Source organism: Bos grunniens, chromosome 8 (assembly GCF_055505025.1).
Source record: "Bos grunniens cultivar Pamir isolate PY7600 chromosome 8, Bosgru_T2T1.0, whole genome shotgun sequence".
Lineage (NCBI taxonomy): Eukaryota > Metazoa > Chordata > Mammalia > Artiodactyla > Bovidae > Bos > Bos grunniens.
In genome coordinates, this window is record NC_141172.1 from 51,006,373 (window position 1) to 51,031,208 (window position 24,836).

Here is a 24,836-nt window from a genome sequence, read left to right on the forward strand (position 1 = left end):
GCATCCCTGATGACTCAGACAGTAAAGAATCTGCCTGCAATGCAAGAGACCCAGGTTCAGTCCCTGGATTAGGAAGATTCCCTGGAGAAGGGAATGGCAATCCACTCCAGTATTCTTGCCTGGAGAATTCCATGGATAGAGGAGCCTGACTGATTACAGTCCATGAAGTCTCAAAGAGTCGGACTTGACTGAGCAACTGAACGACAACTTGGTGTGATCTGTGCTAGGTCCTTCCACGTGTGTCATCTAACGTAATCCCCACAGATATCAGGGAGGGATTGTAATGTTCAATTTATGGATAAGAAAATGAGACTCAAGAGATGTATTAGTATAATTGGTAATGAATCTAATAAGTAGATTCTAAAAGCACTCAGTTTGTAACCATGATTTTTCCCACCACACCCAACCTCTGAGCAAGCTTAGTACTGATCCTTTGCTTCTCTCCTTGGTTCAGATATTATGCAGAAAACTCCACAGGACAGTGCAAGAGGTGCCACAGGAGCTGCAAGGCCTGCCAGGGCCCGCAGCCCACAGACTGCCTGTCCTGCGATCCATTCTTCTTTCTGCTCCGCTCCAAAGGACAGTGCCATCGCACCTGTCCAGAGCATTACTACATGGAGCCAAGCACCCAGACCTGTGAGAGATGCCACCCGACCTGTGATAAATGCAAAGGTAAGGACCCATCTAATCATGTTGCACATGTGAATGGAAAAATGCAAAGTTTTTCTTTCTGCTTTTTCCTTCTCTCCTTTCATCACCTTTGGAGGTTCCTCTTGCTTGCCAACCTCATAGCCGATCCTAAGATCAGCACCCGATGCTCTCTTTCAGCTTCTGTGCATTAGCCCTCTACCCCTAACTGCTCCTGCACCACACTGCTGCCTCATCAGATCCTCCCATCCTTCAAGGCCCAGATACAGACATCATCCCCTACAGCAAGTGTTTTCCACCTACTGCCTTCCTTCTCTGCCTGACTAACTTGGAATCTGCCAGGCAGAATTAATTTCATTATTTCAACAATTATGTTGGCCTAAAATTGTTCCAAGCTCCATCTTATTCTCCAGAGACCTACTTGTCTGTCTCAGAGATTCTTAAAATCAACATGTCCCAGAGTAAATACAATCTGGGTTTCCTCTGATATTCACTCCTTCTGTTAATGGATCCACTGTCCAACAAATTGCCCAGGTCTGATATCTTGAAGTTATCTTTCATTTGCCTCCTGTACACTCACATACCCTCCAACAGTGGTAAACTTCAAGGCCTATTTATTCTCCCCACTAAACATTTCTCTGTTCAGATTTCTTTCTCAATTCCTACTATCCTGATTCTTTATTCTTAGCATCTTAGATAATTTTCTGAAATAGTCGGCACACTACCCCAACTCTGGTCTTGCTACTCCATACCCAGGTCATCCTGAACAATAAGTAATCCCAGAGCAATCTTTCTAAAATTTAATTTCACTCATTTTTCTCCATAGTCTGACACAGAATATTATGGTGAATTCCTCTCAACATTTAAGAAATAAATACCTCCTATGATGTTTTTTTCTTAAAATATATTAGATTAATATTGACAGCTGATAGGATACATTCCAATCATCTTGGCTATAACTTGCTCTTTTTCTATATAAATTTTATAATCAGTCACATATCATTTAAAGAACCCCTTGGATATTAATGCATTGCACTGAAATCCATCTTTACAATCTGGAGTCATCATGTTTATGAACATGGTATAGCAACCAGTCCATTCTGAAGGAGATCAGCCCTGGGATTTCTTTGGAAGGAATGATGCTAAAGCTGAAACTCCAGTACTTTGGCCACCTCATGAGAAGAGTTGACTCATTGGAAAAGACTCTGATGCTGGGAGGGGTTGGGGGCAGGAGGAGAAGGGGACGACAGAGGATGAGATGGCTGGATGGCATCACTGACTCAATGAACATGAGGCTAAGTGAACTCCGGGAGATGGTGATGGACAGGGAGGCCTGGCGTGCTGTGATTCATGGGGTCGCAAAGAGTCGGACACGACTGAGCAGCTTCACTTTAACTTTTCACTTTCATGCATTGGAGAAGGAAATGGCAACCCACTCCAGTGTTCTTGCCTGGAGAATCCCAGGGACGGGGGAGCCTGGTGGGCTGCTGTCTATGGGGTTGCACAGAGTTGGACACGACTGAAGCGACTTAGCAGTAGCAGGAGCAACTGAACTGACTGACTGATAGCTATCTCTCCAATCTACACACTCACTCTTTTTCCTGATACTTTAAATAAATGTTTTCTATCTTTAAAAAGTAACTGAATTCTTTGCTCAGTCAGTCCTCTTAGTTTATGGTCTCAACTCTCCTTCCATATACCTTGAACCTGGAACCACCCAGAACCACTCAGCAGCCACCAAATAGATCATCACTTTAATGCCTCCATGACTTTTATCTGTGCATTTCTTCCTCCTGGAGAACAACACTATTAACTCTCAAGTTAAAGACCCAGTTTGAATGTCATCTTATCTGTGAAGCTTTACTTAGTCTTCCCAGAAATCTTTCTTCTTCCTAATTTTACAGTCACAGCTGTTTTTACATTACATTTCAATTAAACATGTCTGTCTCGCTTACTAATTGTAAGACCCTCAAAGCAAGGACTGGACCACATTCATTTTGTAGCCCCTATTTCTAGTCTAGAGTATCATACATAATAAGTTTTCATTAAGTGTTTTCCAAATGGATGAATGAATAGAAAACAAATAAATTCTAATGTCTTTTTCCAAATCAAAAAATGTCAGGCACTCTGTGACCAACCAGTCCTCTGTTAAGCTCTCAGACTTATTTTTCTACCTGACTGATAGTGTAAGGACGTCTCTCTGCTAATAAGACTCTCCATTGATTTCAGGGTAGAATCTTAGTAGCTTTGCATAGGAAGTTCTTCATAATGAGACTCTGCTCATAGTCACCTCTTATCCCTCCTCCTCCTCCACCACCATCCTCTTGCTGCTGCTGCTGCTAAGTCGCTTCAGTCTTCAGTTGCATAGCAACCCCATGGACTGCAGCCTACCAGGCTCCTCCGTCCCTGGGATTCTCCAGGCAAGAACACTGGAGTGGGTTGCCATTTCCTTATCCAATGCATGAAAGTGAAAAGTGAAAGTGAAGTTGCTCAGTTGTGTCTGACTCTTAGCGATCCCATGGACTGCAGCCCACCAGGCTCCTCTGTCCATGAGATTTTCCAGGCAAGAGTACTGGAGTGGGATGCCATTGCCTTCTCCGACCATCCTCTTATCCAAACACGATTATTTACTGTAAACCTGAGCCAACCATGCTGCTTCTCCTTCTGGGGTACTTCTCCAGCCTGTTTTGTCTGGCTACCTCTTTTCCGCCCATTAGAGTCAGCATTGTCTCTAGAAAGCCTCCTGTAACCTGTCTCCACTTATCTGTGTTTGATAAGTACACTACAATCATTCACCTTTTTATTTATGCAACACTCATCGAGCACTATGACCCAGATAATGCCAATACAACTGTGAACAGGAAAAACAGGTTCCCTGCGGTCAAAAGGGCATATTTTATAATTGATTGCTTACTTTTTTGTCTCTCTTCCTCTAGACTGAGATCCTCAAATGCACACAGTAATGTGTCTTGCTTACCTTGGCTTCTCTAGCACTTGGCACGGTCAAGGGAACGGGTGGCAGTGGCAGTGAGTTACTTCAAGGGCTCCTGCAGGCAATGGTGGGGACCTCAAGCCAGGGCTGCAGAGGTCTGGTTAGCAGGCAGAGCCCCACACCTGCCCAAGGCCCAGGTTATGGTAGCAGCTACAAATGTCAGTTTAGTCAAGGCTATGGTTTTTCCAGTGGTCATGTATGGATGTGAAAGTTGGACTGTGAAGAAAGCTGAGCACCAAGGAATTGATGCTTTTGAACTGCGGTGTTGGAGAAGACTCTTGAGAGTCCCTTGGACTGCAAGGAGATCCAACCAGTCCATTCTAAAGGAGATCAGTCCTGGGTGTTCTTTGGAAGGAATGATGCTAAAGCTGAAACTCCAATACTTTGGCCACCTGATGGGAAGAGTTGACTCATTGGAAAAGACTGATGCTGGGAGGGATTAGGGGCAGGAGGAGAAGGGGACGACAGAGGATGAGATGGCTGGATGGCATCACCGATTCGATGGACATGAGTTTGAGTGAACTCCGGGAGTTGGTGATGGACAGGGAGGCCTGGAGTGCTGCAATTCATGGGGTCGCAAAGAGTCGGACACGACTGAGCAACTGAACTGAACTGACCGCAGTCCTCAACACACCTAAGGCAGTGGAGCTCTGCGCTCTGTACAATCTCTACCTCAATCCATCATGACCATCAGCGTCCCCCCACCCCTCCCAACACCCCCCCCCCGCCCCCCGCAGCTAAGGCAGGCAAGAAGGCCATCTCCAACCGGGAAGTGATGGAAAAGCTAGAGGGCATGGCGCACGCCCGGCTTTCCAAGAGCACCACATGCCTCCTCCACTTCAAGGGTGAGGTGGAGACAAGAATAGTCAGTTCTTTCCTCACCTGCCTCCAGGGCAAGACCGTTCAGCTCAGCAGCTTCGCCGACGTCCTTAAGGTGAGCACTGCTGAGTTCAAAATGGATTTCACCACCCGCCACGACTGGGACTCCTTCTCCTGTGATGGAAGGAGTGAAGGAAACGCTGCCGCGAGAGGCTGAACACGATTCACGTGGCAGCGAGGGCAGCCCAGAAAACGGCTCCTCCTGAAGGAGTACGGCTCGGAGAAGCTGGGCGAGGAGGTTCTGCTCGAGGAGTCTAAGTCTGAGGAAACACGACAGGTGACCCAGGCTAGGAGGAGATGACCGACCAGGAACTTCCACACCTTCAGTCTGGGGGACACTGGACCTTTGAGGTCCAGCACGATGGATCTTCTTCCAAGCTGCGGGCGCCTTGCGCAGGGTGACGCTCACGTACACAGGCGAGGCTTACAAAGCCATGGTTTGCGGCCTCCAGGTTTCTTTTGATTAGACCAAACACCTGAGTGATGCCTCAATTAAGAACTGGTTCCTCAAGCGGCAGAAGTTTCTGCAGCTGAAACAGCAGAGAGCAGAAGAGCACCAGAGAGGCAGAGGCACAGGAGGAGCAGAGCAAAGGAAAACAGGAAAAACTAGAGAACTAGAGGAACTGGAGAGAAAGCAGAGAAGCTTCCACATGAGGGAACTAAAGCAGAAGGGCTGGGAATTCCATCAGAATCTTTCTAGAAGCTGCAAGTAAAGGAGCAAAATGCTGCGAGGAAAAAACAAAAAAACACACACAGAGAAAGGAAACCACAGCAGGTCAGGAGGAACCTGCAGCCCATAATGCTAATTGTGGGGCGGCTGAGCCAGGCCAAGGTACTGCCCCGCGTGGCGCCCACGATCTCTATCTCCAGCGTGGGACCGCCTCTTCCAGCTAAGATGTAACCTGTGGGGTTTTTTTGAAACTCCCAGCCACGACCTCCCTCCTCCTTCGCTGGTTGCCAACGTAACACCCCACCCCCCACCCCTCAATTGTCTTAACACGAAGTGGGGGAAAACTTGGTGAGAGGGCTCAATACAGTTTTTGTATTGTTTTAAAGTAACTCTAAGTAACATAAACATTACATTACTCATAGCTGCTGCTGCTGCTAAGTCGCTTCAGTCATGTCCGACTCTGTGCGACCCCACAGACGGAAGCCCACCAGCCTCCCCTGTCCCTAGGATTCTCCAGGCAAGAACACTGGAGTGGGTTGCCATTTCCTTCTCCAACGCATGAAAGTGAAAAGTGAAAGGGAAGTCGCTCAGTCGTGTCCGACTCTTAGCGACCCCAAGGACTGCAGCCTACCAGGCTCCGCCATCCATGGGATTTTCCAGGCAAGAGTACTGGAGTGGGGTGCCATCACCTTCTCTGTTATTCATAGCTAGAAAGTGCTTATAGGCTAGTGGACAACCTCAACTATCCTAGGAGTGGTCATGTGCTTTTCATAGTAGTCCTAGAATTTCTTTTATGTATCTCACAGCATGGTGTGTCACCTCTGATCAATAGAAAGATAATCTAAGGCAGATATATCTTAGTTTTTTTCATAGTCACATTCTTAAAAATGAACAAATAAAAATAATAATATATTAACCAACATATAAAAATATTTAACATATTGTCAATATGAAAATTATTTAGATTACACTTTCTTTTTTTTGTACTGAGTCCCAAAATCTGATGTTTATTTTACATTTACACACAACTCAAATTGGAGTAGCTACATTACAAGTGTTCAGTAGTCACTGTATAACTGCTGCTGCTGCTAAGTCACTTCACTTGTGTCCGACTCTGTGAGACCCCATGGACGGCAGCCTACCAGGCTCCTCTGTCCCTGGGAATCTCCAGGCAAGAATACTGGAGTGGGTTGCCATTTCCTTCTCCAACTGTATGGCTAGGAGTTACCATATTGGACAGCTCATTTCTAATTTAGAACAGCGGTTGCAGATTGTATTTTAGCAGTAGGCCATCTTCTTCAGATGAAACCTTTGGCTGAATCCTATTATGTAAATAATCAGGGCTGCTGCTGCTGCTCAGATTGAAGCAGAACAGGATATCAGAGCCCCATCTGATGCCCCATTTGTCCCCTCCCAAGCACTTCCAGGCAGTTCTTGAGGTAGCTCCATAAATCCATAGCATACAGTGGTATCCATTCACTCATCTACAATTGATTTTAATCTTTCAAAGAATTACCTTCCAAACAAACTGTATTTAACTAATCATTAATTTGCATTCTTTTTTTTTTCCATTTCAGAGGCATGTATAATTGCTGCTCAGAACTTTTTTTTTTTTTTTTAAGTTAATGGTCTTTTTATTGGGAAAAAAAAAAAAAAAAGACTAGCATTTACAACCTGGAATGGACGTGAATTGTGAATCCTTGAACAGCAGTGTTGATGGTTGTGCTGAGGTCCACAGCCACAGCCGACTCTGCCCACTCCAAGTCACGGTTCCGAAGGTTTTAAAAACAGGGAGTCCAAAGATGCTCCCTTGATAAAAGTTTCTCTTTAAAAATTTGTATGAATGGTGATAGCCTGACACCCATTCCACTCAGCACAACGCGGACAACGCCGCAGACACAGACGGGCGCACCGCCAGCGCGTCACGGTCGCCAGGGGGCGGTAGAGAGGCCCGCCCTGCAGCAGGGGCGCTCCGCCTGGACAGTTACCCACGCGGCATCCTGAGGCGAACCAATTTTAAACGCCTTTTTTTTTTTTTTTTAATAGGGAATAACTTTTTACTAATTATTAATACTCAATGCATAATTTCAATGGAATTTTAAGCAATTACAGTTCAACTCCATGTAGTATCAACTTTTCTTCTCTTCTGAGTCTTGTACCAATTTCATCTTTTCTTTTAACTCCTTCTGATCTCTGTAATACTGTTCAAATTGTTAGTGTAAATTGTAGCCGGTTTACTGAGAAGAGGCGTTTAAAATTGGTTTGCTCAGAACTTTTAATCAGGATCAGATAACAAACAAGAGATTACAGTGAATTAGGGGTGAAGTGGGAGAGTAGTGGGAACTTTGCGTTGTCATTGGCCCTGTGATAGTAAATATTGACCTTCTATGAGGTTTTTTGGAAAGTTGAAGGTAGTACCTCTGATGCCACTGTTACTAGATATGAGGGGCTTTCATTCCATCTAGGATTGCCAGATAAAATACTGTATTTTAATTTCCTACCTATAAAAACAAGTCCCAACTCCCTAGTTCAGTGCAGTGCTACTTGGGGGAGGAGAAACATTTGTTAATAGTTTCTAATCAGGATCAGGCAACCATCATTAGGTAAGTTAATGTCTCTTAACATCAGTCAATCAAAACAGGGCAGCACCAGCTTTTTAAGAATTTTGTAGGGATTGGAAAAATTTTTAGTAATGTCAGCACAGTTTGAAAAAACTATAAATTTTTTTACTTGGATTTGGGATTTCCTGAGTGAATTAATGGTGATGGTTGGGAGCATTCCCAGGCTCAAAAATTCACCAATACCTTCAGATAATGGAATACTAGCCAGTATTAAAGAGAGAGGAGCTATCAAGCCATAAAAAGATACAGAGGAAACTTAAATACCTATAAGTGGAAGAGGCAGCTCTGAAAAAGCTTCCTACTGTATGACTTCAACTATGTGACATTGTGGAAATGGTGTGGTTTCGAGGGGGTGGCGGGGGCAGGGGGTGTGGGATAGGGAGAGATGAATAGGCAGAGCACAGAGGATTTTTCAGTTCAGTTCAGTTCAGTTTAGTCAAAGCTCAGCCATGTCCGACTCTTGGCGACCCCATGAATCGCAACACACCAGGCCTCCCTGTCCATCACCAACTCCCAGAGTTCACCGAGACTCACGTCCATCGAGTCGGTGATGCCATCCAGCCATCTCATCCTCTGTCGTCCCCTTCTCCTCCTGCCCCCAATCCCTCCCAGCATCAAAGTCTTTTCCAATGAGTCAACTCTTTGCATGAGGTGGCCACAGTACTGGAGTTTCAGCTTTAGCATCATTCCTTCCAAAGAACACCCAGGGCTGATCTCCTTTAGAATGGACTGGTTGGATCTCCTTGCGAGGATTTTTAGGGTAGTGAAAATATTCTGTATGATACTAAAATGATGGATACATGTAATTATACCCTTGTTCAAACCCATAGAATATTCAACACAAAGAGGGAACCCCAACATAAACTACAGACTTAGGGTGATTATAATATGTCAAAGAAGGTTTATCTTTGTTTAAAAAAAAAATTCAATTCTGGTGAGTTATGTTAATGGGGAAGGCTATGCATGTGTGAAGGCAGGAGGTATACAGGAAATCCTTGTACCTCTCTGTCAAAGATTTTGTTGTAAACCTAAAACTGCTCTAAATGAATAATAATAGTAAAGTCTTAAAGATAAAGTTCATCAACACAACCTCCCTAAGATTGTATTCCAGGGATGACAGGGCACAGCTGGGTGAATCGTAAAGCCACCCTGAGTGTTTGTGCCTCCCCTCCTGTATTTGACATGAACCCCGAGTATTCCTGGTCAATGCCTTCTATCTTTGATATTCATTTCTTCTGCCATCCTTTCTTCACCTACCACACACATCCTTTGCTGGTTAATGAATCTTTGTGCTGCCTTCTGATTTTGCAATATAGAGATTACAAAATTTGGGGACAAGTTTTCTCCTGGGTTGTAAACTGGGTGAAAAAACAAAGGATGAATTCTTTCCTTCTTAAAGTATTAGCTGTCATACTAAGAAATGAGGGTGCATAAAGGGTCCAGGGAAAATTTCCCACCCTAAATAAGTAACTTACCAAGTAAATTGTGTTTCATTCACATTTGACTGCCCAATAATATTAGGCTGTTACAAAATACTTAAAAGAACTAAAGGCGTTGGGGAAGGACAACCTACTAAGGACCAGTATGTATCTTTTATGCACCAGGTTTCTTTATAATTAGCTCTTTCCTTGCCTTCATGCATTTCACTTTGTATTTATCCTCCACACAAAATTGTTTTAAATAAAAATCCAGGCTGGTTAACCAAAGCTTCCTAACTCTCTCAAGCTGCCTCTCTCTTCCAGTGTGGAATGACACCACAGACAGACCCTGGGGTGGCTCTGCATTATTGAATTCATCCCATGGGGGTCAGTCCAAGGGAGAGCAGATGGTGAGCTGTTCTGAATTTTAGGGAAATACCAAAGCTGTCTTTATAGGTCCCAAGTTTCTTACAGATCCTTCAAAGCAATGATAAATGAAAGGTGTTAAACTTGAAAAAAAAAATAGAAAACATTCTGGAAATTAACAAACTACCTTTTGCAAAAGACACAGAGTACCCTAAGTATGCAGATTTTGTAACAAATCAGTGTAGGCGATGAAAATGGAGTCCTGGCTTGTCACCCAGAAGTGACAGGTAGTACCTTTGGGAATTTCCCAGAATCCAAACCAAATTTCTCCTGGCCTCCTGGGTAAATGTAAGCAAACTTACAACCCAAATTTTGTAATCTAACCTTTTACACCCTTTCCCCCACTCTGTTAATTTCTCCTACCTTTAATTTCTCTTCATAAAGGAAAAAACCCCACAGTTTTGTATTTTAAAATTGGAGTAAAACACTGAAGATGTATTTTAGAAAACTGGCGAGGGGGAAGGAAAGAGGTAGGAGAAGATTGATTCTTTCATCAGAGACCACAGTTGTGTTCAGAACATGTAGGAAATTCTGTGTGAGGCTGGAGGGAATATAGAAATAGAATGGCTTTGAATTTCTATCATTATAGGCAGCCCCCAATCTAAGAAGTTTGGTAATAAAGATATATTATCTGAGCTGTTGTTCAGAAGTCAGAATTCATTTTTTCATAAAAACATTATAAATGATAGTTCATAGATCAGATATGAAAAGTAGATTGAAATCCATAGTGAATTTAAGATGAGGACTCAAGGTTCTACTTCAAGTTCAACTAACCACCCTTTACAATATTTTTCTAATGGAAAGATCTATAGATCACGTTCCAGCTCATGGTATCAGGCACATTCCATGCCTCATCTATCTCCCTGCTCCTGCTTCTCTTTCTAACACAGTGAACTAAAGCTCAGCTCTCCTGTTCCCAAACTCTCTCCAGAAGTTATCCCTTGCTAATTACATAGAAAGAAATGCTTGGGTTAGTCATTCTTTCAGTCTCTGAATTAGGAGAGAACTGTATTACCTCCACAGGCAGCAGACTTCCTCTACTTGGTTCATGTGTGAAGGCAAGTAGTATGATCAAAGAGCACTGCACTGTCCGTCAACAAACCTGGTCTAACTCTTGGCTCAACCATTCTCCATATAACCTTGAGTGATGAATTCATGTGTCTGGGCATTAGTTTACATTTATTTAAAAATTAAATAAATAGGATGTCAAATTTATGAGAAGAGAGTTGACTGCTTTCTAGAGAATTTCAAAGGAACCTATCATGACAATGTTCAAAATTAAGAACTACTGGACAAAATGATCTGCTAAATTCTTTTAGCCCTAGCATTTTAAATTGCAAGTCTGGTGTTGTATCTTAATTAGGAACTGCCCATTCGTGATTTACTCATAAAGTTTTGGAGCCCTCCAAATCATTCTCATCCTCTCTACTAGTTAAACAATAAGCAGAATGATAAAAAATTATTACAAAATTTCTACATGATTTGTCATTCTCTGAAAATCTTTCCTTTTGCTGTAATAAAATATCTGTCATCTCCTAACCCATAATTTTCCAAACTGAGAGTTTATGTTGATTAGACTAACTGGATAATTTTTAGGTCTTTACTTGATATCTCATAGAATTTGTTTTTCCATATCCTCAATCAATTCACCTTTCTACTTCAAGTTATTTGACATGTTCCTTGCTCCTGTTTCAGATCCAAGACAGAGGGTAAAATCTAAGGTCAGTCTCATAACTTGGAATCTTTTTTTTTTTTTTTTTTTTCAGGAAAAGGAGCATTGAACTGCTTATCCTGTGTGTGGAGTTACCACCTGGCGGGAGGACTCTGTACCTCGGACTGTCTTGTGGGGGAGTACAGAGTGGGAGAGGTACAGAGCTGGGTGTGGTATGCCTTCAACCGTTGCTGCAGAGGGACGTGAGCTAGTTTCTGCTTGTCATTTTGGGCAAAGTCCAAAAAAATCATAAAATTGCTACACACACTATAGCTCAGGTTTAATATTTGTAAATCTTCTACCATTGCATTGTGGAATAATGGTACTACCCATCTGTAGCCTTAATTCCAATCAAAGGAGCTGAAAAGACCTGAGAGAAATAATGGGAAGTTATTTAATGAGGACAATATATTGCTCACAACCCTAGAAGTTTCAGGTCTACACAGGAATATTATGCCAGAACTAAGAATTGTCTTCTCTTTTCCCCCTCTGCTGACTAACCTGAAACATCTGAAGAATGTTAGAACTACACAACCCATGTTGGTCCTTCACCTCCTCCCTTCACAGACTATCGAGAGAGAGATGTTTCACTTGCTAGCCTAGGAACCATGGATTCCGAGGCTTTTTTTTTTTTTTTACTGAAGAATAATTGCTTTACAGAATTTTGCTGTTTTCTGTCAACCTCAACATGAATCAGCCATAGGTATACCTGAGTCCACTAACTTCATGATTGTGTTTCCAAACTTTAGAAATTAAGTAAATGGTAAAACTCACATGACCCAGCATATTCACATATGCCACTGTCTTTAAATTGAGATAAGAGTCCTGAGTACACTTTGGAAAAACTGAGAATCTCAGAGGTTAAATATAGTACACTGATAAAGATTATACAACTACTAAAAAACAAAGTTGGGATTAAACCCAGGGGTTCTGACTCCTAATCCAGGATTTGATGAAATCTCAGCTGAGAAAGCATCTTATCAACACCTGGAACTTGCCAAACAGTGGCAATTTCCATTCCTTCTTTTTCTGCATTCCAAAGTGCAGAAGTGAAATAAGAAGTTATGTTCCCTCGTCCACATTTTCAGCACCAGTGAAACGAAGCAGCCTATTGGGAGGGAAATCACTTTATCTAATCTCTCAAGAATCTTTCCACTGATATTTCACTGTGTTAGCTAAACAGTCACAATTTATATTATCCTAGGGTAGAGGCTGTGAAAAAAAAAGGGAAGCGAAAAGCAAAGGAGAAAAGGAAAGATATACCCATTTGAATGCAGAGTTTCAAAGAATAGCAAGGAGAGATAAGCCTTCCTCAGCAATCAATGCAAAGAAAACAATAGAATGGGAAAGACTAGGGATCTCTTCAAGAAAATTAGAGATACCAAGGGAACATTTTATGCAAAGATGGGCTCAATAAAGGACAGAAATGGTAGGGACCTAACAGAAGCAGACGATATTAAGAAGAGGTGGCAAGAATACAGAGAAGAACTGTACAAAAAAGATCTTCATGACCCAGATAATCACGATGGTGTGATCACTCACCTAGAGCCTGACATCCTGAAGTGTGAAATCAAGTAGGCCTTAGGAAACATCACTACAAACAAAGCTAGCGGAGGTGATGGAATTCCAGTTGAGCTATTTCAAATCCTAAAAGATGATGCTGTGAAAGTGCTGCACTCAATATGCCAGCAAATTTGGAAAACTCAGCAGTGGCCACAGGACTGGAAAAGGTCAGTTTTCATTCCAATCCCAAAGAAAGGCAATGCCAAAGAATGCTCAAACTACTGCACAATTGCACTCATCTCACACACTAGCTAAGTAATGCTTAAAATTCTCCAAGCCAGGCTTCAGCAATACATGAGCCGTGAACTTCCAGATGTTCAAGCTGGTTTTAGAAAAGTCAGAGGAACCAGAGATCAAATTGCCAACATCCACTGGATCATCGAAAAAGCAAGAGAGTTCCAGAAAAACAACTATTTCTGCTTTATTGACTATGCCAAAGCCTTTGACTGTCTGGATCACAATAAACTATGGAAAATTCTGAAAGAGATGGCAATACCAGACCATCTGATCTGCCTCTTGAGAAACCTATATGCAGGTCAGGAAGCAACAGTTAGAACTGGACATGGAACAACAGAGTGGTTCCAAATAAGAAAAGGAGTACATCAAGGCTGTATGTTGTCACCCTGCTTATTTAATTTATATGCAGAGTACATCATGAGAAACGCTGGGCTGGATCAAGCACAAGCTGGAATCAAGATTGCCAGGAGAAATATCAATAACCTCAGATATGCAGATGACACCACCCTTATGGCAGAAAGTGAAGAAGAACTAAAGAGCCTCTTGATGAAAGTGAAAGAGGAGAGTGAAAAAGTTGGCTTAAAGCTCAACATTCAGAAAACGAAGATCATGGCATCTGGTCCCATCATTTCATGGGAAATAGATGGGGAAACAGTGGAAACAGTGTCAGACTTTATTTTTCCCAGCTCCAAAATCACTGCAGATAGTGATTGCAACCATGAAATGAAAAGACGCTTACTCCTTGGAAGGAAAGTTATGACCAGCCTAGACAGCATATTAAAAAGCAGAGACATTACTTTGCCAACAAAGGTCTGTCTAGTCAAGGCTATGGTTTTTCCAGTGGTCATGTATGCATGTGAGAGTTGGACTATAAAGAAAGCTGAATGCAGAAGAATTGACGCTTTTGAACTGTGGTGTTGGAGAAGACTCTTGCAAGTCCCTTGGACTGCAAGAAGATCCAACCAGTCCATCCTAAAGGAGATGAGTCCTGGGTGTTCATTGGAAGGACTGATGTTGAAGCTGAAACTCCCATACTTTGGCCACCCGATGTGACTCACTGGAAAACACTCTGATGCTGGGAAAGACTGAAGGCAAGAGGAGAAGGGGACGACAGAGGATGAGATGGTGGGATGGCATCACCGACTCAATGGACATGGGTTTGGGTGGACTCCAGGAGTTGGTGATGGACAGGGAGGCCTGGCATTCTGCGGTTCATGGGGTCACAAAGAGTCAGACACGACTGAGTGGCTGAACTGAACTGAGGGCAGAGGCACACAAGAATCTTAATAGCCACAGATGCAGGGCAGATCATGTAAATGAGTGAAGAGTACTGGGTCAAAAAAAAAAAAAACCTGCAAACTTGACCATAGGCAGAATATGACATTTCATCTATGTGTTGGTGACATCGGAGCACATTGTGAGGATTGTATCCAATAGGAGAGCATAAAAAGGGGCCACTGCCACTCAACTCCATCTGTGATATGGGAGTGATGAATCCAGTGTTGATAAGTCTGATAGTTTTGAAAGAGAAACTCAGAACTGACTTATGTGTGAAATATCCCAATTTTGAAATGTAGGCAATGAGTTCAAATTTTTTTAAACCATGAAATCCAATTGAGTACGGGCCAAACAAAACTTGTCCCTGACCAGGTACAGCACATGGCGGTCAGGGACCTGAGCTATTCTAGAAGCTTGTTCTCTCACTATTATTACCAGCAGATCTCAGAGGAGAAGGTCAACATTGGCTCCACCGAGTGCAGACAGCTGGTTCTGTTTTCACCCAGAGGAGTTAAAATGGACCCAGAACAAATCACCTTTCTGCTATCCCCAACCTGCTTCCTTCCTTTATCCAGAGAAGAGGGAACCCCCATCTGGGAACTCTCTGTGCCTTGTTAATTTCTCCACACTTAAAATGAATCTGATTGTTCTTAACAGGGGGAGAAATTTAACTGTGAAAAGTGCCACGAGAGCTGCATAGAATGCAAGGGACCTGGCACCAGGAACTGTACCGTGTGTCCTGCCAACCTGGTGCTGCACATGGACGACAGCCGCTGCCTGCGTTGCTGCAGTGCCTCCGATCCCACCGATGCCCAGGAGTGCTGTGACTGCCATGACACCGAAGGTAAGGGGAGGGGAAGAGTTTTGCAGAACCAGAGGAAGGACATGTCTTCAGGATGCTCACAGGAGCATGAGGGAGAGAGGGATGGGACGTTTCAGGGGATCAATAGAGCTACCTTTTTTCCTAATGACTTTTTAAGTGTATTTTTTAATTGAAGTATAGTTGATTTATAATGTTAGTTTCTGGTGTACAGCAAAGTGATTCAGTTGTATATATGCGTGTCTGCATCCTCAGTTGCTTCAGTCGTGTCCAACTCTTTGCGTGGACTGTAGCCCACCAGACTCCTCTGTCCATGGGATTTTCCAGGCAAGAATACTAGAACAGGTTACCATGCCTTCCTCCAGGAGATCATTCTGACCCAGGGATTGAACCTATGTCTCCTGCATTGCAGGCAGATTCTTTACCACTGAGCCATGGGGGGAAGATACATATATATAATATATAGTCTTTCATATTTTGCTAGTATGGTTTATTATAAGATAAAGCTACCTTTTTATTGAACGCTTACTATATGTCTAGTATATTTGGAACTTTCTGTCCACTATTTAAGTAGATATTATCAATCCCATTTTACTGATGAGAAGACTTGGGTTCAAAGGGTTTGATTAGTGTGCCCAAGTGTTTCCCTGGTGGCTCCGATGGTAAAGAATATGTCTGCAATGAAGGAGATCTCGGTTTGATCCCTGGGTTGAGAAGATCCCCCTGAAGGAGGGAATGGCAGCCCACTCCAGTATTCTTGCCTGGAGAATTCCGTGGGCAGAGGACTCCATACCAATGTTAAGAGGCTCATGTGAAATTAGAATATGGATCATTTGGACTCAAAGCCAGCATTCTCTCCACTCCTGTGCTGCCTCCCAGATTCAAACTCAAGCTGGTCTAAAGTTTCATCTTTATAAATTTATAAACTTTATTCCTTTTTTTTTTTTTTTGGTTTTTCCTTTCTTAGGAAAAAAGGAAAAGAATCATCTATCACAGAAACTGATGCCAATATTATCTTGATTCTGTTGAAAAATCATTCTGTGGAAGTCAGTTCAAATCCAGGGCTCCCATTAGAGACTTAAGACATTTTATAAACGAATTTTTATTGAAGGCTTTCTTACAAAACCCAATTTACCAATTCCAACCCCCCAACTGTCTCCCCACCCCAACCCCACTTGTACAGATACTTGGTTATCATTGGCTACAAGGTTAGAAAGGCCCCAAATGGAGTGATATCATCTAAAAAGAAAAATATAAATTCTTATTTATTTATTTTAATTGGAGGCTAATTACTTTACAATATTGCAGTGGTTTTTGCCATACATTGACATGAATCAGCCATGGGTTTACATGTGTTCCCCATCCTGAACCACCCCCCAACCTCCCTCCCCATCCCATCCCTCTGGGTCATCCCAGTGTACCAACCCTGAGCACCCTGTCTCATGCATCAAACCTGGACTGGCAATCTGTTTCACATATGATAATATACATGTTGCAATGCTATTCTCTCAGATCATCCCACCCTTGCCTTCTCCTACAGAGTCCAAAAGACTGTTCTATACATCTGTGTCTCTTTTGCTGTCTCGCATATAGGGTTATCATTACCATCTTTCTAAATTCCATATATATGCGTTAGTGTACTCTGTTGGTGTTTTTCCTTCTGGCTTACTTCACTTTGTATAATAGGCTCCAGTTTCATCCACCTCATTAGAACTGATTCAAATTTATTCTTTTTAATGGCTGAGTAATATTCCATTGTGTATATGTACCACAGCTTTCTTATCCATTTGTCTGCCAATGGATATCTAGGTTGCTTCCATGTCCTGGCTATTGTAAACAGTGCTGCGATGAACATTAGGGTACATGCGTCTCTTTCAATTCTGGTTTCCTTGGTGTATATGCCCAGCAGTGGGATTGCTGGGTCGTATGGCAGTTCTATTTCCAGTTTTTTAAGGAATCTCTACACTGTTCTCCATAGTGGCTGTACTAGTTTGCATTTCCAACAGTGTAAGATGGTCCCCTTTCCTCCACACCCTCTCCAGCATTTATTGTTTGTAGACTTTTGGATAGCAGCCATTCTGACCGGCGTGAGATGATACCTCATTGTAGTTTTGATTTGCATTTCTCTGATAATGAGTGATGTTGAGCATCTTTTCATATGTTTGTTATCCATCTGTATGTCATCTTTGACAAAATGTCTGTTTAGTTCTTTGGCCCATTGTTTGATTGGGTCATTTATTTTTCTGGAATTAAGCTGCAGGAGTTGCTTGTATATTTTTGAGATTAATTCTTTGTCAGTTACTTCGTTTGCTATTATTTTCTCCCATTCTGAAGGCTGTCTTTTCACTTTGCTTATACTTTCATTCGTTGTGCAAAAGGTTTTAAGTTTAATTAGGTCCCATTTGTTTATTTTTGCTTTTATTTCCATTACTCTGGGAGGTAGGTCATAGAGGATCCTGCTGTGATGTATGTCGGAGAGTGTTTTGCCTATGTTTTCCTCTAGGAGTTTTATAGTTTCTGGTGTTACGTTTAGATCTTTAATCCATTTTAGGTTTATTTTTGTGTATGGTGTTAGAAAGTGTTCTAGTTTCATTCTTTTACAAGTGGTTGACCAGTTTTCCCAGCACCACTTGTTAAAGAGATTGTCTTTTCTCCATTGTATATTCTAGCCTCCTTTGTCAAAGATAAGGTGTCCATAGGTACATGGATTTATCTCTGGGTTTTCTATTTTGTTCCATTGATCTATATTTCTGTCTTTGTGCCAGTACCATACTGTCTTGATGACTGTAGCTTTACAGTATAGCCTGAAGTCAGGCAGGTTGATTCCTCCAGTTCCATTCTTCTAAAAAGAAAAAAATAAATTCTAAAAACATTCTATAGTGCAAAAGCATATCATTTCTTTGGGGTTCAGCTACATCATGGCTTGACCAAAAAAAAGAGACATCATATTTATGGGAGCCTGTCCATTTATTTAAAAAGTAAATCCCAGACCCCAAAACACTACTAGCCTTTTCTGTTTTATTTTTTATCAACCTTTTCACTTACTTCTAAATATCCTCTTTCCAAAAACTAATTATTTCCTCCTTTCAGCAATCCTGCCTCCCAGAGCAGCTGGTTTCCCCAGCTATTCACACGCATCCACCTTCAGGGTCTGATTGCCTAATATTCATGCTGTGTCAGCTAAGAATAACAACCCTCATTACATTGATGGCTTTAAATGAAACCAGAAGTGTGTGCGTGTTGGATATAGAGTTTCAGCAAGCCTTTTACAACTAAGAACTACTTATTCAGCTTTCATGGGCTTTCTGTAGCTCTTGAAGATTAAATACTCAAAAGACTAAATACTCTTGATTACCTGCTCATTCTTTACTGAGACACTCTGCTCCTTCAAAGAAGAACCCATATCACAGAGGCTGACCCAACTCTCCAGACCTAAGACTGGAGGATAGTAAGACAGGATTGCATATGATGCCCTATTAATTGAAAGAACCTCACAAGGTCTTTTATTGAGTCTCCTGTCTCAGACAGCATTTATCACAAAGTACCACATACAGAGGGCTTCCCAGGTGGCTCCAGTGGTAAAGAATCTGCTTGCCAATGCAGGAGACACAAGAGACATGGGCTCAATCCCTAGGCCAGAAGATCCCCTGGAGGAGGGCATGGTAACCCACTCCAGGATTCTTGCCTGGAGAATGCCATGGACACAGGAGCCTGGCAGGCTATGATCCATAAGGTCACAAAGCGAAACACGACTTAGCATGCACACACCACACACAGATTGCAGTCCTTATTGCTTATTGCTTATCCTTCCCTCTAATGCTTTAATATTTCCTCCAGGGGAAAAATTCTGTTCTAGTATATTAATGACAAAAGTGGTCATGATAGTATCATTACTGTAGGAGATGAAATTCTGTTTGATGGGCAAAATCCCACAAGGATGAAAGTTAGGATAAAATAAAATTTAAAAACTTGCTTATCACTAACAAAAAGAGAAGGAAAGAAGCACAGAGTGGTGATGAGTCACACCTAATTGGCTAATATATATTAAGCAAAAGTAATTGACCCTAAAATAACTGCCACAATATTGTATTCATTAAGCTAGTGTACATAATGTACCTAGAATCTCATAAAACATCCTGAGGGCAGAACTAGTTGGTTCAAAAAATATTTATGGAAAATGAACTGTTGTATTTCAACTTGTACATCCAGTAAAGCCTGCTAGTTTTTCTCTCTAGTTCTTTCATACTCTCACACTCCCATTTGGTGGGTTAAAGAATAGAAAAAAATATTAGGTAAATCATACCACTTGAATAAATGAGTGAAAATAAGTTCATCACTGAGTTATGAAACTGTTTTGGTTGCTCCATGTTCTCAATTAAGTCATCAAAACCAAGAATGATAAACGAGATAGAGGCAGAGCTCTCAGCTTCGGAAATCTTAGTTATGATAGAAGAAATCTATCTCTCAATTTGGCAGTCAGAATTTAAAGATGAGGGAAAAAAAAAATTTAAAGATGGTAGTTTTCTTCCTGCCAGATAAGGTCCACAGGATGTCAGAAAGTAAAACAACAACAACAAAAAAACACATTGCCGGTGTTTTGCCCTACTGTCTCCAGACAGTAGCCTGAAGTAAGGATTCCTGGGTTTGAATTCTGATCACTCCACAAACAACTTCTAAGCTCTAATGATGTGATAATTCACTTTCTCTCTGTGGGTCTCAGTTTCCTCAATTATCAAGTAACAGAATGACCTGTGATTTCTATGGCCCCACACAGCAATAAGTCAATGGTTTTATAAAGAATCTGTTCCTGTCTTTGAATGATGGGACAATCCTGTTGAATCAGGTTTAAATGTAAACCTGATTTAAAGCTGGGGAAAAGACTCAGTCTTAGAAAAAGCTAAAGTTGAAACAGAAATAGAGCATTTAACAATAACTGAAACCTGGTCCAAAATGGAATATTTCTCTCAAGAAGGAAACAGAAGAATCGATTTGGTAACGTTGGACACTTGATAACTGATCCATGAGGTATGGGTATGACGGGGGACTCCCTTTGGTCCTCAGACTGACTTTCACCCTAAAAGAGTTTGTTGGTATCATCTGGGATAGGCTGAAACTCTCCTGGAGCCCACACAGCAATTCTGTAGAGGGATATGCTCTCTAAGGAAATCAAAGACAGTGGTTCTACTATTTTAGATTCAAAAGATAAAGGTGAAACCCTTTACTTCAGAAACTAATTTTCTCCATTCCATTTCTTCTCTTCCACCCTTCCCCTCTGTCCTCTTCCTTTGGGATCATCTTCCAACAGATGAGTGTATCCTTCGAGCAAGTACGGTGGAGCCTGCAGGTGAGCGTTCCAAGACAGCCCTGTTGATCACTTCCTCCATTATGCTGGTGCTTCTGCTTGGGGCAGCTGTGATTGTCTGGAGGAAATCTCGGAGCAGAGCCAAGTCAACAGGAAAAGCTGGCTATGCAAAGCTGGCTGAACCTAGCGTGTCTTACTCCTCCTATAAGAGCAGCCATCGTGAGAGCTTTGAAGAGGATCAAGTGATTGAGTACAGAGACCGGGACTATGATGAGGATGATGATGATGACATTGTCTACATGGGCCAAGATGGCACTGTCTACCGGAAATTTAAATATGGGCTGTTGGATGATGACAATGAAGATGACCTGGAATACGATGATGAGAGCTACTCCTACCAGTAAACAGAGGCCATGCCCACCCCACCACATTGCACTCATGGGCATGCATGTGAGCATTACAAAGTTGGATTTTATCCCAACATACCAGGCTGACGTGAGGGTGCTTGTCTTCTTAACCAAGAGTCCAGCTAGAGTATATGAGGATGCTGAAATATTTTGTTCTTCTTTTGGATAGTTAAACTCAATTAACCATAATTATTCAACCATGACTGAGGGACAAGGATAAAATTCAGAGTAATTGTTCTCAAAACAATATCTCAAGACACAAAACATAGGAAGTTTAAAAAAAAAAAAAAGTGAAATTTTTGTGCAAACTGTTTCATGTGATTAAAAAAAAAGAAATAGACCTATAGAAATTCTGTTTCTCAGCTGCATTGTAGAGATATTTGCTACCTTTTCGATTTCTGATATTTCTGTAATTGATTTGGGGGGATGAGGAGACAAAAGAACTGTTTGTCTTAGGGGATTTTCCTCCCCTTTTAGTTCTCTTGGGCAGAGATTTGTTCCTTAAGGGACCACTAAAGAAAGTTCTCCTCCTCATGCCATTTATACCAATTATTCCAGCTCACCCCTGAGTAATAGAGGCCACCTCTGCTGAGGCTGATCAGGATCTATTTATAGACAGGAGGAAAGACATGAGAGGTTGCTTCATTGCCAAGAAGCATGTGTCCTCCATGCCCTGGTTCCTCTGCAGTAGTCCATAGTCATGATGATTCTAGAGCAAGCTCAGGCAGGAGATTGGTGGCAGCAAGCCCAGGAGGAAAGACATCACTGTTTCTGAGAATGTCAGTCTTACACTCTCATGATTTTTCTAAGGGTGTTTCTGGTTAGAAACATCAGCTAAAACATCAAGTAATGAAAGAAAATTGGTAATGTTAACCTAACATAAAATGGGATAAAATGACAAAAACTTGAAATACTCTTTTTAAAAAAAGGCTTTAGTTACTAAATTAAAGAGCTTTTATGAACAGCCCATCACAGAACTGTGGGCTCTTCACAGAAAAAGTTAGGATGGAGTCTAACATGGAAATTTCCAACATCCTGCTCACCAGCTTAATCCAGCTGCGGATCAGCCTTCCAACACTCTTCATGTCTATGATTTCTGTTTCTAGACATCCTAGGCATCCCTTTTTCCATCCTCCTGTCCAGTACACTCTTGGATTTGTGCACACAGGACAGTTTTTCTGCAGGCAATAGAGGGAAGAGCTCCTACTAAGTGAAATTAAGTAAGCAGGGTTTTATGGATTTCCTTGTCAAAACAGAAGTGATAGGCAGTCTTGGGAGTGAACCACCAGAAAGAGATATTTTCAGATAATGAGGACAATCACACACACACACAAAATGTATTTCACACTATGCGCTAGGTACTGAGCTAGATAATTCCTTTTAAAAACTCACCCCGTTTAATATCACTGTAACTTCTTGAGGTTGGTACCATTATTACTCTTTTTTTAAATAGGAAAGCCAAAGCTTATGAAAAGTTAAATAGCCCAAGGTCACAGAAAGCTTATCAAGATTTAAGAAAAAAAGGATGACTCTAAAGTGTGTGTTCCTAAAAACTATGCTACACTGACACGAAGTAGAAAAAGAAGCCTCCTAAATCTAATAAAGGCCTATCTTACTTTATGATATGGCAATGCTATTATCTTTGCTGAATGTGTACATTTTCTTTTTTTAAAAAAACATATCACTGACACAGGAAATCTTTGTAAAGAAGTCTTCGGTTTACTGAAGGCCTCTGTGTTTCTTTAAGGGAAAGCTCTTAAAACAAAGATTGGCAAACTTTCTCTGAAAAGAGCCAGATCCTAAATACTCTAGGATCTTTGTGCAACTATCAGCTCTGCCATTGTGGCATGCGTGCAGCCAACCCACAACAAATGGGTGGGCTGTGCACCAAGAAAACTGTATTTATGGGCACTGAAATTTGGGTTTAAGATAATTTTCACATATCATAAAATAGTATTCTTCTTTTGATTTTTTTCCTCAATCACTTAAAAATGTGAAAAACCATTCTTGCCTCAAGGCAATACAGAAACAGGTAATGGGCCAGATTTGGTCAAGAGACTGTAATTTGTTGACAGAAATTCCTAAGAGACCATGTATATCACAGACACATACGATATGCTCCAAAAAATTTTGATCATTTAAAATCACCCCCTGAAAACCTATTTGAACCCTTTATGGATCCTTTTGCAAATCTTAAAAACAAATAGAAATACATATAAGATAGCCATCTCATCATGGAGAATGAAATGGCAATCCACTCCAGGATTCTTGCCCAGGAAATCTCATGGACAGAGGAACCTGGTGGACTACAGTCAGTGGGGTTGCAAAGAGTCAGACACGACTGAGTGACTGAGCATGCACACACCAGCCATTTTATCAATGGAAGAATTCTTCATCTCTTGTTGTGTAATTGGAGTGTAGCCTATGGAAATAAGTGATTTTGTTTATATTGTGTTGTGCGTCTTCCTGATAATTCAAAACTCTGATAAACTGAGTCTGACATTTCTTTGTGTAGCTTGGAAATCGTTTCCCAAGAAAATTCTGTCTTTAGGATACACAATTAAGCATTAAATGAGGTCAAGATGACCTTGAAAACTAAGAAAAATTGTGTCATTACTCCATGTGATCCGAAAAATAAGGCTCAAACTGTACATGGGTACTTTGACATCTTTCCTTCTTTGTTCACAGTTAGGCCATATTATTCTCAGACTTCTTCTGAATATTCCACTAACAACTATCTAAAGACATAAATATGTAGTTGTAAAACAAAGTCACCTTTTGGTCTTCTGTTTGCTAATAACTTGGAAATACTGAGAATCCTCATAGACTGGAAATACACCAAGAAACTGGGCAAGAGCTTGGAAAGTTCTAGTTCATGGAAAGTAATTTTAAAATTTAAAATGAATCAAAACCAGATAATGCTATAGCAGCTAGCTGATTAATGAATTACCTCTGAGGAGATCAGTCCTGGATGTACATTGGAAGGACTGATGTTGAAGCTGAAACTCCAATACTTTGGCCACCTGATGCGAAGAGCTGACTCATTTGAAAAGACCCTGATGCTGGGAAAGATTGACGGCAGGAGGAGAAGGGGACGACAGAGGATGAGATGGCTGGATAGCATCACCAACTCAATGGACATGGGTTTGGGTGGACTCCGGGAGTTGGAGATGGACAGGGAGGCCTGGCGTGCTGCGGTTCATGGGGTCGCAAAGAGTCGGACACGACTGAGCGACTGAACTGAACTGACTTTTTATGTGATTAGTATTATGCTTTACCAAGTAAGAGTACAAAGCAATGAAAGTGCTTCTTTCCCCTCCCTTTTATCTTTCTACTTCTAATGACTGAGTTAGTCATATCAATGATAAACCTTCTTAAAAATCAAATCCAATCTGTCAGTCGCATCATCACTGACTCAGTTAGGCTCTTAGTCTCTCTCATCTGGACCTTTACTATATAACTTCTCCTGACTTATTACTGAACTTCAGTCTCTTTCACCCTATTTATCTACCCTGCTATCAGTGATCATTTCTAAGTTCTATCAGATCATCGCATTGGGCTCACCATCACCTACCTTGATTATAACATTCAGAATTTTGCAAGATGTGACAACTGTCTGTATCTCAAATCTTAACATCCAGCAGTTCTTGGCCCCTCCTCATTTCCTAGCTTCTCTGCTGCTAAGTCGCTTCAGTCATGTCCGACTCTGTGCAACACCATAGACGGCAGCCCACCAGGCTCCCCCGTCCCTGGGATTCTCCAGGCAAGAACACTGGAGTGGGTTGCCATTTCCTTCTCCAATGCATGAAAGTGAAAAGTGAAAGGGAAGTCGCTCAGTCGTGTCTGACTCTTAGCGACCCCATG

At 41.7% G+C, this 24,836-nt stretch overlaps 1 protein-coding gene and 1 long non-coding RNA gene across 7 annotated transcripts in view; one reads left to right on the top strand and one right to left on the bottom strand.

Annotated features, from left to right (window-relative positions):
- The window catches only part of LOC147367055 (uncharacterized), a 38,576-nt gene extending 33,316 nt beyond the window's left edge, over positions 1-5,260 (bottom strand). For 2 of the 3 annotated variants that reach the window (XR_015169754.1, XR_015169756.1), the window contains exon 1: positions 4,523-5,260. This is a non-coding gene — a long non-coding RNA (uncharacterized LOC147367055). Of the gene's footprint in view, positions 1-3,625; positions 3,696-4,522 lie in introns of all 3 variants that reach the window. The other variant, XR_015169755.1, reaches the window with a different exon arrangement.
- PCSK5 (proprotein convertase subtilisin/kexin type 5) overlaps positions 1-23,577 on the top strand; it is a 522,373-nt gene extending 498,796 nt beyond the window's left edge. For all 4 annotated transcript variants that reach the window (XM_086415560.1, XM_086415561.1, XM_086415562.1 and 1 more), the window contains 4 exons: positions 455-672; positions 11,421-11,521; positions 15,101-15,287; positions 20,569-23,577. In XM_086415560.1, the coding sequence (XP_086271686.1) occupies positions 455-672; positions 11,421-11,521; positions 15,101-15,287; positions 20,569-20,969 (907 nt within the window). In that variant the 3' untranslated portion in view covers positions 20,970-23,577. The remainder of the gene's footprint in view (positions 1-454; positions 673-11,420; positions 11,522-15,100; positions 15,288-20,568) is intronic.
- The last annotated feature ends 1,259 nt before the right edge of the window (positions 23,578-24,836 follow it).